This window comes from Colius striatus, chromosome 1 (assembly GCF_028858725.1).
Source record: "Colius striatus isolate bColStr4 chromosome 1, bColStr4.1.hap1, whole genome shotgun sequence".
NCBI classification, from domain to species: domain Eukaryota; kingdom Metazoa; phylum Chordata; class Aves; order Coliiformes; family Coliidae; genus Colius; species Colius striatus.
In genome coordinates this window covers 117,221,506-117,234,796 of record NC_084759.1, presented here as the reverse complement: position 1 = coordinate 117,234,796, position 13,291 = coordinate 117,221,506, and the positions used below count along the sequence as shown (strand labels likewise).

Below are 13,291 nucleotides of genomic sequence, written 5' to 3'. Positions count from 1 at the left end.
TTTGGGATGTCAGAGATGATCCTTTAAGGCAGGTTGTTAAAATTACTGGGTTCATATTTCTCATTGGAAAAACAGAAGTGGAGGATAAATGTAGTGAAATGCTCTATATGCAATGAAATCAGCCAAGCCATGAGATCTGGCTCCAACACAGCCTTCCTTTCAACATGTTTAAAATATTAGTAGAGGCTACCTACATGCCATGCAACTGTATGGAAGCACACACTATGCAGAGATTTAACTCACAACACTTGTTATTAAAAGATCATCTGATGGACATGAGACCAAATGAGCAATACTTCAAGCATATGAAGCAAGCGCAGGAAGGGAGAAGAGAATCAAACTCAGTGAAGGAAGGAGGAGGACGAGGGAGCACGCCAAGGAAATGGTTATTCCACAGTGTAAATGCCCTGTATAGCTCTCCCACTCAAAGTTCACATGATAAACTAACAGCTATTCAAATTCTAATTTGCTTTGCTCCTGCCAGTCTCCACTCCATCTGACTCCAGCCTTGAGAAGGTCTGCTGAGTGTGTATCTGAGTGTGTGCACAATAGTACCACTTGTACCTGTTATCTTCTGGATATGTTCTTCATTCTGCATTACCAGGAATATGTTTCTGTTTAGCTAGAGAAAAAGAACATGTTCTGTTTCACATTGAACCTCTCTCAAAGGAAAAGCAAACAAATGTGTTTAAATTGCAAGGAGAAAAAGTTCACCAACTTGAAATAGTCTGATGAGTCTCTCAGCTCAAAACAGAGCACAGGACATTTGCCCAGTGGTACGAAGATTTGAGTTTGAAACAAGAGAGAGGGAGCAGTATGCCAGCAAAATTCTCCCCTTGCTATGTCAGGAAAAATCAGGGTCCCTGTGTTGACAGGAGATTCATCAGTCTCTGACACATGCACAGGCAAAAACACTGTGAATCTCCGTTTCTGAATCAGAACAATGTTTTGCAAAAAAGATAAATGTTCAGCCCACTCCTCGGGGGATGTTATCACACAGTCTGACCTATGAGACACTGAACTCTATGTCCATAATTTAGAGCTCTGTCTGTATCTGCTTCTGTTTATTGTGAAACTTGACTTTAGAATCTGTTAGATAAAACAGCCTTTACAAAGCCTTTAAATAATAGCTGTGCTGCAGTAATAAGCCAGTCACGTCTGTCAAAAGCTTGGGAAAGGCTGTACTCAGTTCAAAACAGTACTTTCATTTCCAACTTTTTAACAGAGACCAGCTTTTAAATACAATATCTTTTTGCTAGTGTTTCTGGAAGTAAACCTTTCTGACTGTTTTTCTTTGGCACCTACTATTCCAGAAAAGAATGATGTTAATAATTTTATATAGAGTTGGTTATTTTTTCATCTCACAGTTATTAGAAAAGCAATGCTTATGAATCAGTCAGTGTTTGCAATATATTCCAGTTTGCACTTCTAAAGTCAAAGCAGTAATGATTTTATTTTTTATTTAGGCACATCTTGGGAACAAGACAAATTCTCACTTTAGCCTGTCTTTGGGCTCTGTACTGCCATGTGTTCTCCAGCAAGATTTGCACTGGCTTCTCTGCTTATCCTTTGTGCTGAGTGATAGCAAAATGGCTTCCACTCAGTGGGCAAGAGTTCTGACCTTTTTGCTCTGTCTAGCATCTGCTCACAAATTAAAGGTTCCTGAAATTGAGAGACAGATTTTATAGAGATGTACCACAGCCCTAAACCAGGATACTGGACTCCGCAACAGAAAATATGCTAAGCAAGATTTTTAGAAAAACTTCTGACAGTACATTTCTCAGTTTGAGTGGAGGAGAGGAAGGGCACCACTAGATACTCTGTAAAAGAACCTAATTTTTCAGGAGATAAAGATTCTGAAATACTTTAAAAGTATATCAAATTAGGAAATTCCATCCAAACATTTTTAATAGCCATTGTTTTTCCATCTCGTTTGTCTGTAGCTGTTCAATATTAACAGCTTGTTCTAACAATCCTTTCCTTCAGCTATGTAGTTTCCACATATAGTATCTAAACAGCAAGTGAAAAAATGTCTTCACAGGATCTTAAAAAGAGGCTTCCCTCTTTACATCTAATACCTCTGTTATGCAGGAGTAGGCATCTTAGTTATTGGCATAGATATGAATGGACATGTATTTTAATTGTGAAACTATAATCTGAAAATACTAATTGGATTTTTATTAAGAAGTTATTTTTATTTCCTTGTGAGGGTTTTTAGGCAAAAAGATAATTATCTTAAAATAAAATCTTATCAAAGAAGAGTTTTCCCATAAGACGTATATGCTGTTTTATTGTTTACTAATCTTCGTCCTTTTGCCAAAGGAAGGAAAAATATCATGGAATCACAGAATGGTGGGGGTTGGAAGTCCAAAGATCATCCAGTCCATGTGACCTCGTGGCCAAGAAGGCCAATGGCATCCTGGAATGCATCAAGAAGAGTGTGGCCAGCAGGTCGAGGGAGGTTCTGTTCCCCCTTTACTCTGACCTGGTGAGGCCTCATCTGGAGTCCTGTGTCCAGTTCTGGGCTCCTCAGCTCAAGAGGGACAGGGAAGTGCTGGAGAGAGTTCAGTGCAGGGCCACCAAGATGATCAGGGGACTGGAACATCTTTCATATGGGGAAAGGCTGCGGGAACTGGGGCTGTTTAGTCTGGAGGAGACTGAGGGGAGATCTTATTAACATTTATAAATATCTAAACGGTGGGTGTCAGGAGGTTGGGGCATCCCTTTTTTTCTATAGTAGCTAGCAGCAGGACAAGGGGTAATGGGATGAAGCTGGAACACAAACAGTTCCACTTAAACATAAGAAAAAGCTATTCCACTGTTCAGGTGAGGGAGCCCTGGCACAGGCTGCCCAGAGGGGTTGTGGAGTCTCCTTCCTTGGAGGTCTTCAAGACCCATCTGGACATGCTCCTTATGTGACCTGATCTACGTGAAACTGCTTCTGCAGGGGGGTTGGACTAGATGATCTCTAAAGGTCCCTTCCAGCCCCTTCCATTCTATGATTCTATGATTCCAACCCCTGTGCTCAAGCAGGTTCACCTCGATCAAGTCACACAGGAACGCGTCCAGGCAGTTTTGAAAACCTCTAGAGAAGGAGACTCCACATCCTCCCCAGGCAGCGTGTTCCGGTGTTCACCCTTACAGGAAAGAATATCTGCAGTTCATTGTTGAAGAGCAACCAGGATCTTCTGCTCCCTAAGGGCTGGCATGTCGAGAGTGGCAGACGCTCCCTAGGGCAACAGGGCAGGGCTTTGTCTGGCCTTGGTCCATCCCACTGACCCTAGATAGGGAATAGGCCAGGCTGGGGGGCAGCTAGGGGCAGCCCCAGCCCTCAGCATTAGGCACCTCTGTGGTGACATGGCAGGTCAAGGCAAAGCTGGAAATGTAAGCCAGTGAGTCAAGTCTGGTGAGAGTTAACAGGGCCAGATACAGCCTAGTGATCATCATATACATCCATCATTATGTGCAGGCACGAGATCAGTCTATGGGTCAGTTATCAGTGAAGCCCATGAGCAGGCACAGGCTGTGGTGAGGGCCGTAGCTCAGGGTGGGGCCAAGCAGACCCTCAGTTTGGAGCAGCTCAAACAGGAAGGAAGGTCAGCCCTGGCTGAGTCCTCCTCATGATTACCAAACGAAGCAGCCAGCCCTCGACTGTGTTACCTCTAAATCAGCTCTGGGCCCCCGCAGCCAGACTTACAGACAAAGGGTGCTGTCACAGCACTTACATTCTGGGTTTTATAAATATTTGTAACAGTATCTTTAGAAACCACAAATATGTCTGTTTCTAGTAGAGACTTTGTTATTATTCATAGAAGATCTAAGACTAGGCAACCACCTTGATGCTTTTTTCAATGGGTGATAAAATTCAAACAAAAGACTTCCAGTTGCCTACAGTGCTTCTCCATGCAGTACCAAGAGACATGCAGGGACTATGCTGTCCAAAGGATAGCTAATACTGCATGTTCCATAGGTCTTTTTTAAAGAAAATGTATCTGAGGGGTCAGAGGGAGAGGATAAGAGGGTCTTTGTGCTGTGATCAGGCTAAAGTGTAGAGTTTGTTCGAAACTGACCACAAAAAATATAGTAAGATTCTCCTTTATTACAGTTCAACAATCTTGTTATAACTCACTAAATAGAGCAAGTCCTTTCCTCCATATAAGATTGTGTACTGAATTCCCAACTAGAGCTTTTCTTGGATAAAACCAGTGAGATCAGTATTGGGGATTCAAATTCCTAACATCTTTTGTAAGAGACATAAACTGACATTCAGATGGACTGTTTGAAGCTGATAAGCCTCGTGTTGTTCCTCCTAATGTCTTTAGTGGAACAGAAAGGATAAGTATCAATTCCTATAACCATGAAACAGGGATTTCAGATATAGACATTGAACTTGAAAGGATAATGATCATTTGTGACATTAGTAACTTAGTGTTTGTTGCAGCACCTGACTCTTTCATTTGTTGAACATCTACCATTACGGTTGCCTGAAATACTAAAATATGAGATCAGTCTCTAAAAAAGAACCCAGAAACCCTACTGTGCTGTCCCAGCCAGCCTCTGTTCTGTCCTTAGAAATGACCTTGTTCTTTCTCAAAGAACACTTCTCCTTGTTGAAAACTTTCCCATTGTGAACTCAGACAATTAGTCTGAAATAGTCCCTTCTGCCCAGCAATGATCTGTTATACAGAGTCTGACTGCAGCATAGGGAGAAAAATCATTTTTTCTGGAACTGCAAATGTAATTTTCTTTTTTCACCCAATCCCATATAATTTTTTAGCAAATTGGTGGAGAAGAATAGAAATAAAACTATTTATTTAGGCTTTTGCATTGTGTTATTGATATAACAGGGGCCCTGGAAAGCTTAACTCCCGAAAGGTTTGCCAAAAGTATCCTTAAGAAAACAGTGAAAGAACTAATTGTAGTATATTTCTGGAAATAAAGAGGCTCTGTATTGTGGTAATATGTCATCCTTATAGGCCTGGAGGTAATATTCTTTATATACAAAATGTAGCTCTTATTTGTCATGTTTTCTGACTTTGTCTCCAAGTGTTACACAAACTTTCTCATCTCCATTTTACAGATGGAATGACTGCGATACTGACTGTAAAATGCCTGCAAAAGATTACCCCAAAAACTAGCAGCAGAGCCAGGATCAGAATTTGACACTTTGTACCCTTTGCACAGGAAGCCACACTGCCCTTGCAAGGACACTGACACCATGTGAGAGCTTTGAGGAGGATTTTGGAGAAGCAATCTGCTCTCCCTGCAGTCAGCCACAGTTCTACTACTGGAGTCAGAGGGAGCTAGTTTTGGATGGGGAAGGTTTCTTTTTAAGAAACCTCTATCTTCAGTATATCTTATTAGGAGCACCTATTATTAAGGTACCTGTTTGCCTTCTTCACTGTGTCACACATGATTACATCTCTGCAGCTGAAAGCCCCTTCTAAACCCCACCTTAGGATGAAGCAGCTGCAGGCTGTTAAGAGTCTCCACACTCAAGAGATGCTACACCAAACCTATTATACCAGCAACTTATGGCTTACTTACCATAATTTTCTTGTGTAGATAATCAATCAAGATTTTATCTGTCTGGTTGTTGTCCTGCTTCCAAGAGGGCAGAAGGTTATTTTCAGAGTGCCTTGGCTCTTTTCTCCTGGCTGCAAATCAGCTTGAATCTTCACTTATATCAGAAGCCCAGAGCACCAGTGGAGTACTAACTAGTAGGTTTCAAAATGCTGGAGATCAAGGCCTTTAAAGCTTTTAAATGTCCTCTCCTGCTGACAATATCCAATACATCCCTTTCTCTCTGCTTAAAAAGGAGTCTCCACTTCATTCTTCAAAAATAGGGATAATAAAACCATTCAATTAAAAAAACAATGTTACTAATAAGAAACTGTAATTCACTGTAGTTTGAACAACTGCCTCCTTCTTTTCAGTTTTGAGGAAAGTCATTTTAAAACCACCTCTATCCAGATATTTTGCATTTTGGGGCTAGTTGTATATGAAAAGATGAATGGCTGTATCAAATTAAATTGAGTTGAACTGAAGCTAGCTCAGGATCTCGCAACTAAAAAGTGACTAAAACCAGATGCCTAGAGAAAAGCATCAGAAGTACATTGTCAGTATAGTCATGTCTTCTAGCAATCTGCAATTCAGAGACTGTTTAAAGCAGAGATGATACTGTGCTTAAGTTCTGTTAGGAAAAAAAAGGGAGTATTGGTTGAGGAGACATTGAGTCTAGGTCTAGTGCAGTCACGAGTGGTACATTCATTTTTTTAGGCCATATTGCTTTCTGTTTCATTCACATATTTTTTTCCTGCAGTTTACATACCTTTGTGAATCATTTTTCAAAAAGCCTTTTCTTGCTACTTGGCCAGAGTAGCGAATTTTTGTTAGAGCATACAGGATTTGTCTGATTGATGTCACCTAACTCAGAAGTATTTTCCCTTTCCCCATATCTACCTGCTGGCACTGTTTTCAAAAGATGCCAAAACAAAATTCTGTGTGTTTTGTGTTTAAATCATTATCAAATATCTCTTAAAAATGACAAATCCTAACGGGAAAACAAGTTCTTCCTTTATTTTAAGCTCTTATAAGTGTGTTCAATTTTTTTCAGGATACTTGGGTATTTTGCCAATTGTGTACTGTAACCTAGAATATTAGAGGGCCTCCCCAAGACTTGCTACTGCTTCTCCAAGTTGCTGAAAAACAAATCCACTGAAATTGAGAGAGTATGTTAAGGCTAATGGTGTGCTGTATAATTTTTCTGACTTATGTGACCAAAACCAGAGCCTAGTGGCAGTGTGTCCCCTACCTAAACAATCTCATTACACTAACGGCATTCCTTGGAGGAAAGTCTCCATTCAGCTCACATCTGTACAAGTAATATGTGTCACAAGTTTAATGTTAAGAAGTGCATCTATATTGATCAATATAGATGTCACAGGTTTGTGTGGAGCTGTTTCTATTAAGAGGGAAGGGATTGTGATGATGGCTCCTGTAAGAAGTTGCTCAAAACTCTCCCCATCTCTGAGTCAGCCTGACATTTGGTACTGAGCCAATTGGGCACCTTCACAATCACTTTTTAAGAAGAAGTCAGAAGAGGAGGGTTCTTCCTTCTTTTCTGGGAGGTGGTGGAAGGAGTTGGAGGAGAGAGAAATGACTATGCGGACCCCAAGGTCAGTGAGGGAGGAGAGAAGGAGGTATGCTGGAGCAGAGATCTCCCCTGCATCCCATGGTGAGATGGCAGCTGTGTCCCTGCAACCTGTGGAGGGGAGTGGTGAAGCTGATATTTGTTGGTAGTTCATGGAATACCCCACCCCAGGGGTGGTGACTGTGCCCAGAGGAGGACATGAATCTGTGGGAGGGCAGCTTTGCAGCAGAAGATGCCAGGAATGCCGCTGCTGCAGAGGAGTGCCACGCTGGAGGAGTTCATGAGCAGAATCTGTAGCTGTTGGGAAGAGCTGACTGAGGAGAGGTTTGTTAAGGACTGTAACCTGTGGAAGGGACTCCATGTTGGAGCTGGGGTCCCTGAGGTCTGCTCCTCTGAGAAGAGAGAAGCAGCAGAGACTGTGAGAGATTGAACATATCCCCCGTTCCCTACCCCGCTGTGCTGCTGAGGGGGGGAGGAGAAGGTAGAGATATCAGGAGCAATGAACTGAGCCCAGGAAGAAGGGAGGAGTGAGGGAAGGAAGTCTTGAAGTGCTGGTTGTAATTTTCTCACCATCCTGCTCTAGTTTTGCTTTCTGTCTGTTCTGATTCTAACAAGTGGTAGAATGAACTGTTCTTACTTTCCTCACTAAGTTGAGTAGTCGAGTCTGTTTTGCCTGGAACCGTAATTGGCAGCAAGCCCTCCCTGTCACAACATCTTTGGTTATCTTTTTTCCTCCCATCTCGCTGAGGCCATTGCCATCCTAAGGAGAGTAGGAGTTGGGGGTGGGGGGGCAGGGAGTGCTGAGCAAGAGGCTGTGTGATGCTTCATTGCCAGCTGAGCATGTTGTTGAGCTGAACCACAGCAATAGAAGTTGCAATTCTGTTTCTCAGTAAGTTAATTTATTTTGATTTGGGGTAATAAATTGCGCACAGACACCATTAAGGTTAAGTTTTCTCTTACATATTCCAACAGACTAATACATGAGTATGCATCATTACTTCTGTAGTAGCAACTATTAAAATTCCAGTATTGCTAAAGTGAGCAACATCTGTAAGTCTTGAAAGATGAAAGTCTAAAGGAGAAAAACATGTGACAAGACACTTGACCAAAGACTTGGCATGAGTTATATATATGAAGTTACTCTGGAATATAAATGAAGAAAGAGTGGCTTTGAAGAAGTAAATTTTCAAGATTGTAAAGGTGTGTATTTTGCAGAGCAAAAAGAAAGTAATTATTGCTGTGAAATGTACAAGAGATTTAGACTGGTCTAAGAGAGCTTGTGTTGCAGCATAGCTAAACAAGAAAATATTTTCATTAATTCTGAAGAAACACTGTACTAATGTATATACAGAATGGCTGTATCCCATTTGTACTATTGCTGTCCTAAATTAATTGAAGTCACCAGGGGACTAAAGTGTACAAAGACTTCTTTCTGTCTAACCCAATTGCAACCTCACCATTTCCCTGCCACTACAGACTTTATCTCAGGCTTTAGTCCATGTGTGAAATGCACATGTATCTTTCTACTGTTTTGCTACAGGAAAATCTTCCCTTCTCAATGAAAGTCATCTCCAGTGCAATTTGAGTTTGCCTGGCTGTTTGACTTCATATGAAGGACTTTAGACTTCCTGCTGCTACAGCTCAGGAGGACTAATGCCTTCCCGACAACTAAAAATGTTAAAAACACAAATATAATTATTCTTTCAATCCTCATTTGGGTGCTTTGATTTCAAAAATATTATTTTCATAGCTGCCTTTTAATATTACTTATTAACTTCCTGGCTGCTTTGCACATTGTTTTCATTTTCATTTAAGATGTATTGCTTACATTGGGAGAAGTTGTGTGGCTGATGTTTTGAGAGCAAGGCCAGGTGGCAGAAGTTCCTACATTCAGCATACAGTTTGTCACTGATATAATGTGTGGCCTTGGGCAAAATGTCTAGTAGCCTTGTATGTCAGGTCTCCTATGCATTTGTAAAAGGAGTAGGAACAGAAAGATTTACCCTAAGATAATATTCTCTCTGCACCTCAAAGATTGCACCAAGGATATGGTACCTGGTGCTTTGGAGGATCAAAGTGCTTTTGGCAGCAGCAATAACAGAAAATGGGATCCTGACCTCCCAGAAAATCACCTCTTTACCTCCAGCAGACCCATTCACCTCTGTTGTCAGTAGATTTAACTGGAAAATGTAGCATGGAAAAAGATGGTGTAAGAAGAAAGTGGAGTAACTAGGGGGTAAGGAGAATGCTATCCCATTTCTCACCAGCATTACTCATTACTGAGGAAATCAAAGAAACATGAATTTTCCAGACACTAGGCTCTTAGTTTAAATGTCTTCTGTGGTAAGCTTGATTACAGCTGATGTTGGATACCTGTACTTATTCTTCACATAATTTTTTCCAGTGGAATAATTTTGTAAGTATAAAATTAGAAATGTTATTTTTCTTGGAAGATTTTTTTTTTTCATAATAAAACTGAGAAGTTCTCAAACTACAACATAACTGGAAGCCAGATCAGTCTATACAGTCCTACTGATTTATTTTTCATTGCCTTCAACTGTGAAGAGTGTGCTGGGGATCTGGTCAGTATTTGGCAACTTTTGCCAAGCAAGTGGCTTCTGCTTGAACACAGCATGTTTTTAACCTCAACTACAATATTTTCCATTGTGTATTATCCCACAGAAATGTGCAGGTCCTTTTACAACACAGAGATCTAATATGCAAATATGATGGGATTAGACACCTTCATTTTATATCTTCAATTTTAAAGATGTATTCTTCCTGTTGGTTGTAAATTGTTCCCCAGTACTCAGATCTGTATAGATGCTAACTAAAAGTTTCTCAGCACAAGGATGGGTTTACAGCTGAATTATTTTCCAAAAGAACCAGTTAGTCATTCCTCGTGAGTAAACATTGCAGTCCATGAAGTTTTATCAAAACGTGTAGCCTGTTTAAAAATGATAACCTGCTGTTTCTACTTGAAACTAAAAAAGAAAGTTGGAAAGCTGAATTTTTGTGAGGAGAGTTTCCAAACACAATTATCAGAAAAACAGTTTAAGGAAACATTTTGTGGTTTTAGATGTTATTAATGCAAAGTAATTCATTACTATTGGTTTTATTAAACATTGATTAGAAGAATGAGCTAGGGATCCAGGCAGTTCTTTGCAGTAGCTTTCCTATGAGCTGTTTGCTCAGGTGTAGGAAAGTCAGTGCTGAAGTTTAAAAAACATAATTCCCTAACTGTTTTAGAAAGAACAAAAAAAACAATAGTTACATCAGGTCCCTCTGTTCACAATGCTTATTCTCCTGTAGAAGCACCTGTATTTAAAATCTACTCTGTGTGTTATCCCTGATGTGAAGCCAAGAGGATTATTGTTGGCAACATTTTCAAGCCTTAGATTTAAGCATCTAAATATGTGGCTTGATTTTTGAATTACTGAACACATGCACACACGCACACACATTTTATTGAAGTCAGCTGGAGAAGCTGGGTCATAAGTATTTTTGAAAATCAGGCCACTTATTTAACTATCTAAATATGGATTTATGAGCCTAACTTTAGACACACCCAAATCTACTCATAGGCTCTCACAGATACTAGTATATTGTCCCAGCATTGTGTGTCCTACAGACTTCATACAAATTTTTAACTCCCGTTCCAGAACCACACTCCTTAAAGTCAGACTGGATGAAAAGTAAATCATTTGGGAAAATTATTTCCATAAATGAAACCCAAGGATTATTGTCATTTTAATTCTAGGAAGGAAAGGATTTCATCCTTCCTCTGCAGTAACTGGAACCTAAATAGTGTAGTCCTACTGTTAGCTTGTGAGAGTTAGAAAATCAGACTAATTCATTGCCCAGTTTTCTCTTTTGCTTCTCTTAAATGTTACAATGCTTACTGAAATCAGTGGGGCAGTTTGTAATTGATGCTTATAAAGAGCAAGGGCATCCCCAGACAGTGCTTGCTGTGCCACTGTAGCACTGTAATTACATAAGGCTTTCTACTGAAACAAAAATATTACCATAGAAAAGCTCATATTTTAATTTTAAAATATTAGTTTACTGCAGAGGCATTACAATTGAGCATTGAAACTCATTGACGAGGTGCAATTCTGTTGATTAGCACCTGAGCAGGTGTTGGTTCCTAACATATTTTAGAAAGGACTTTCTAAAACAATTGCTTCTGACCTGGAAAAGAGATGAAGACTGTTTTGATAAAATATGGTAGCAAGGTCAGTTGAAAACACAAAGTCACCCTGGACAATCATAACTATCTCTTTTATTTCACGTTACAAAGATTACAGATATAGGATGGATTCAGCCCTTCTGAAACTTTACAGAGTACAAAACTGTTACTTGGTATTAGTATAGATTTGTACTAGTTAATGGAATGAATAACATCTTTTATGTTTCAGTGAAAAAAATTGCAAATTCAGTTGTCATGACTAACTCAGATGATTTCTTTTTGTTCTCTTCTTTACCAACCCCTTACCACAGAGAAGCTCTTCAATGCACAGGGCACTGCAGGGCTGAAGCCAGATGGACTAGAACTTTTGATCAGATCTGAAATGTTCCTTTTCCTCTTCTCAAGACAACTTTGTTTCCTCTGTTTTCAGCACGTAATTTATAAATCGTGGTCTAAAATTACATGAGTGCTGAAAAAATAAGAGCTAAAATGCAAACCAAAGAAAGATTTCCAAGGGCTGAGTCCACACAGCAAAACATCTAAGTGAATGTCGACAGTGTTTCACGGGCAGGCTCCTTGAAGTGTCCTAATTCCCTTTATAAAAGAGTTCAGGTACTGTCTATTTCAATTTTTTTTTTCTAAAAATTCCTAGAAACGTATCTTTAACAGAGAACTTCCATTGCAAGAAGGCTCTCTCTTGTATTATTTCCTTTGTCTAGCTTTATATTTCTCATCCTCTTCTGCAGTACCTTGCTTTCTAGATGCTCCTTACCAACTCCATGAACAATGAGTGACAGACTAAAAGGAGATAGATTAGTAGCCATTCTAGTCTCGGTAAAGAAATATCAGGAGCAACTAAATTTAGCTTTGAGAATAATAGAAGTAGGCAAATAAGAGAAGAACAGTTCCAAGTGAAGAGTGAAATGTGCATGCCAAGACTACAAACAAAAATACGGGATTTTTTTCATCCAGACACCCAGTAACAAAAGCTTCAGTCAACAGCAGTAGGAGATTCCCACTTCACATAAACAGCAATAGTGTCAAGGCCCAACTTCATGATTAAAATTACATGTGTAAAAAGGTATTTTTCACAAGTAGAGGAATTCTTCCTCTCTCGAGGATCTTAACAGCCTTGGAAACAAAGGATGAGAGAGAGCAAGCTGTAATAGTAAATAAAAGGGTAAAAGCAGGTGAAAGATTTTTGGCTGTCTGGCTAATGATGACTTTTCCCTTCTAGATGTATAAATGCCTTATCCTTTAGCTTCCTACCATGATTCAATTCCCTCTTTTTTTTGCCTGAGTCGGTGTCATCAATATGCTTCTTCCTTACAGTTGTCCTGTCATGTCCACAAGCTCCTTACTTGGAAAGCCAGAAGTCTTCAAGAAAGGTGGCCTGTACTAGGAGTATACTGCACTGTGAAGGGGGAAAGAGGAAGAAATGTGAACTTGACAGAGTGATGCTGATGGTACTCTGCAGAGCATACAAGAAACCAAGGATGATACAACTAGACAGAAGCATAGGTATGTGCAGAGTATGAAAGTCAAATTTCTTTGATTTTTTTTCACTCATGCAAACAATTAACTTATTGGTATAAGGTTACTTCTGGTGCTTTCCATCACATAAACAAGCTGTCTCACAGTCTGGGAATGATCTGAGAATCATCTGAAAAGTAGATCATTTGAAATAATTGTGCCAATCCTGGACGGTGAAGCAATAAGAAGATTTTTGAGGAAGAGAAGGTTTTGACCTAGTCACACTGTAAAAAGATATTAAACAATGACCAAAAAATGCATAGGAATTGGAGATCGTGTCAGAAGCTGAGATGTAAGAAAGGTCATTTGAGGTGAGAAATAAATCAACATGTTTCTAAAATTTGGAAGGATGCAATGAGCAAAGTATGTTGCTGCCTTAACCACAGCAGGATTTTCAGTCCCTGGCTATCTTCATC

The 13,291-nt window shown here is 39.8% G+C and overlaps 1 protein-coding gene across 1 annotated transcript in view; it reads left to right on the top strand.

The window, feature by feature from the left end:
• Positions 1–12,771: 12,771 nt before the first annotated feature.
• The window catches only part of DCBLD2 (discoidin, CUB and LCCL domain containing 2), a 95,426-nt gene continuing 94,906 nt past the window's right edge, over positions 12,772–13,291 (top strand). The window contains exon 1 of the mRNA XM_062004378.1: positions 12,772–12,863. Coding sequence (XP_061860362.1) covers positions 12,800–12,863 — 64 coding nt within the window. The 5' untranslated portion in view covers positions 12,772–12,799. The remainder of the gene's footprint in view (positions 12,864–13,291) is intronic.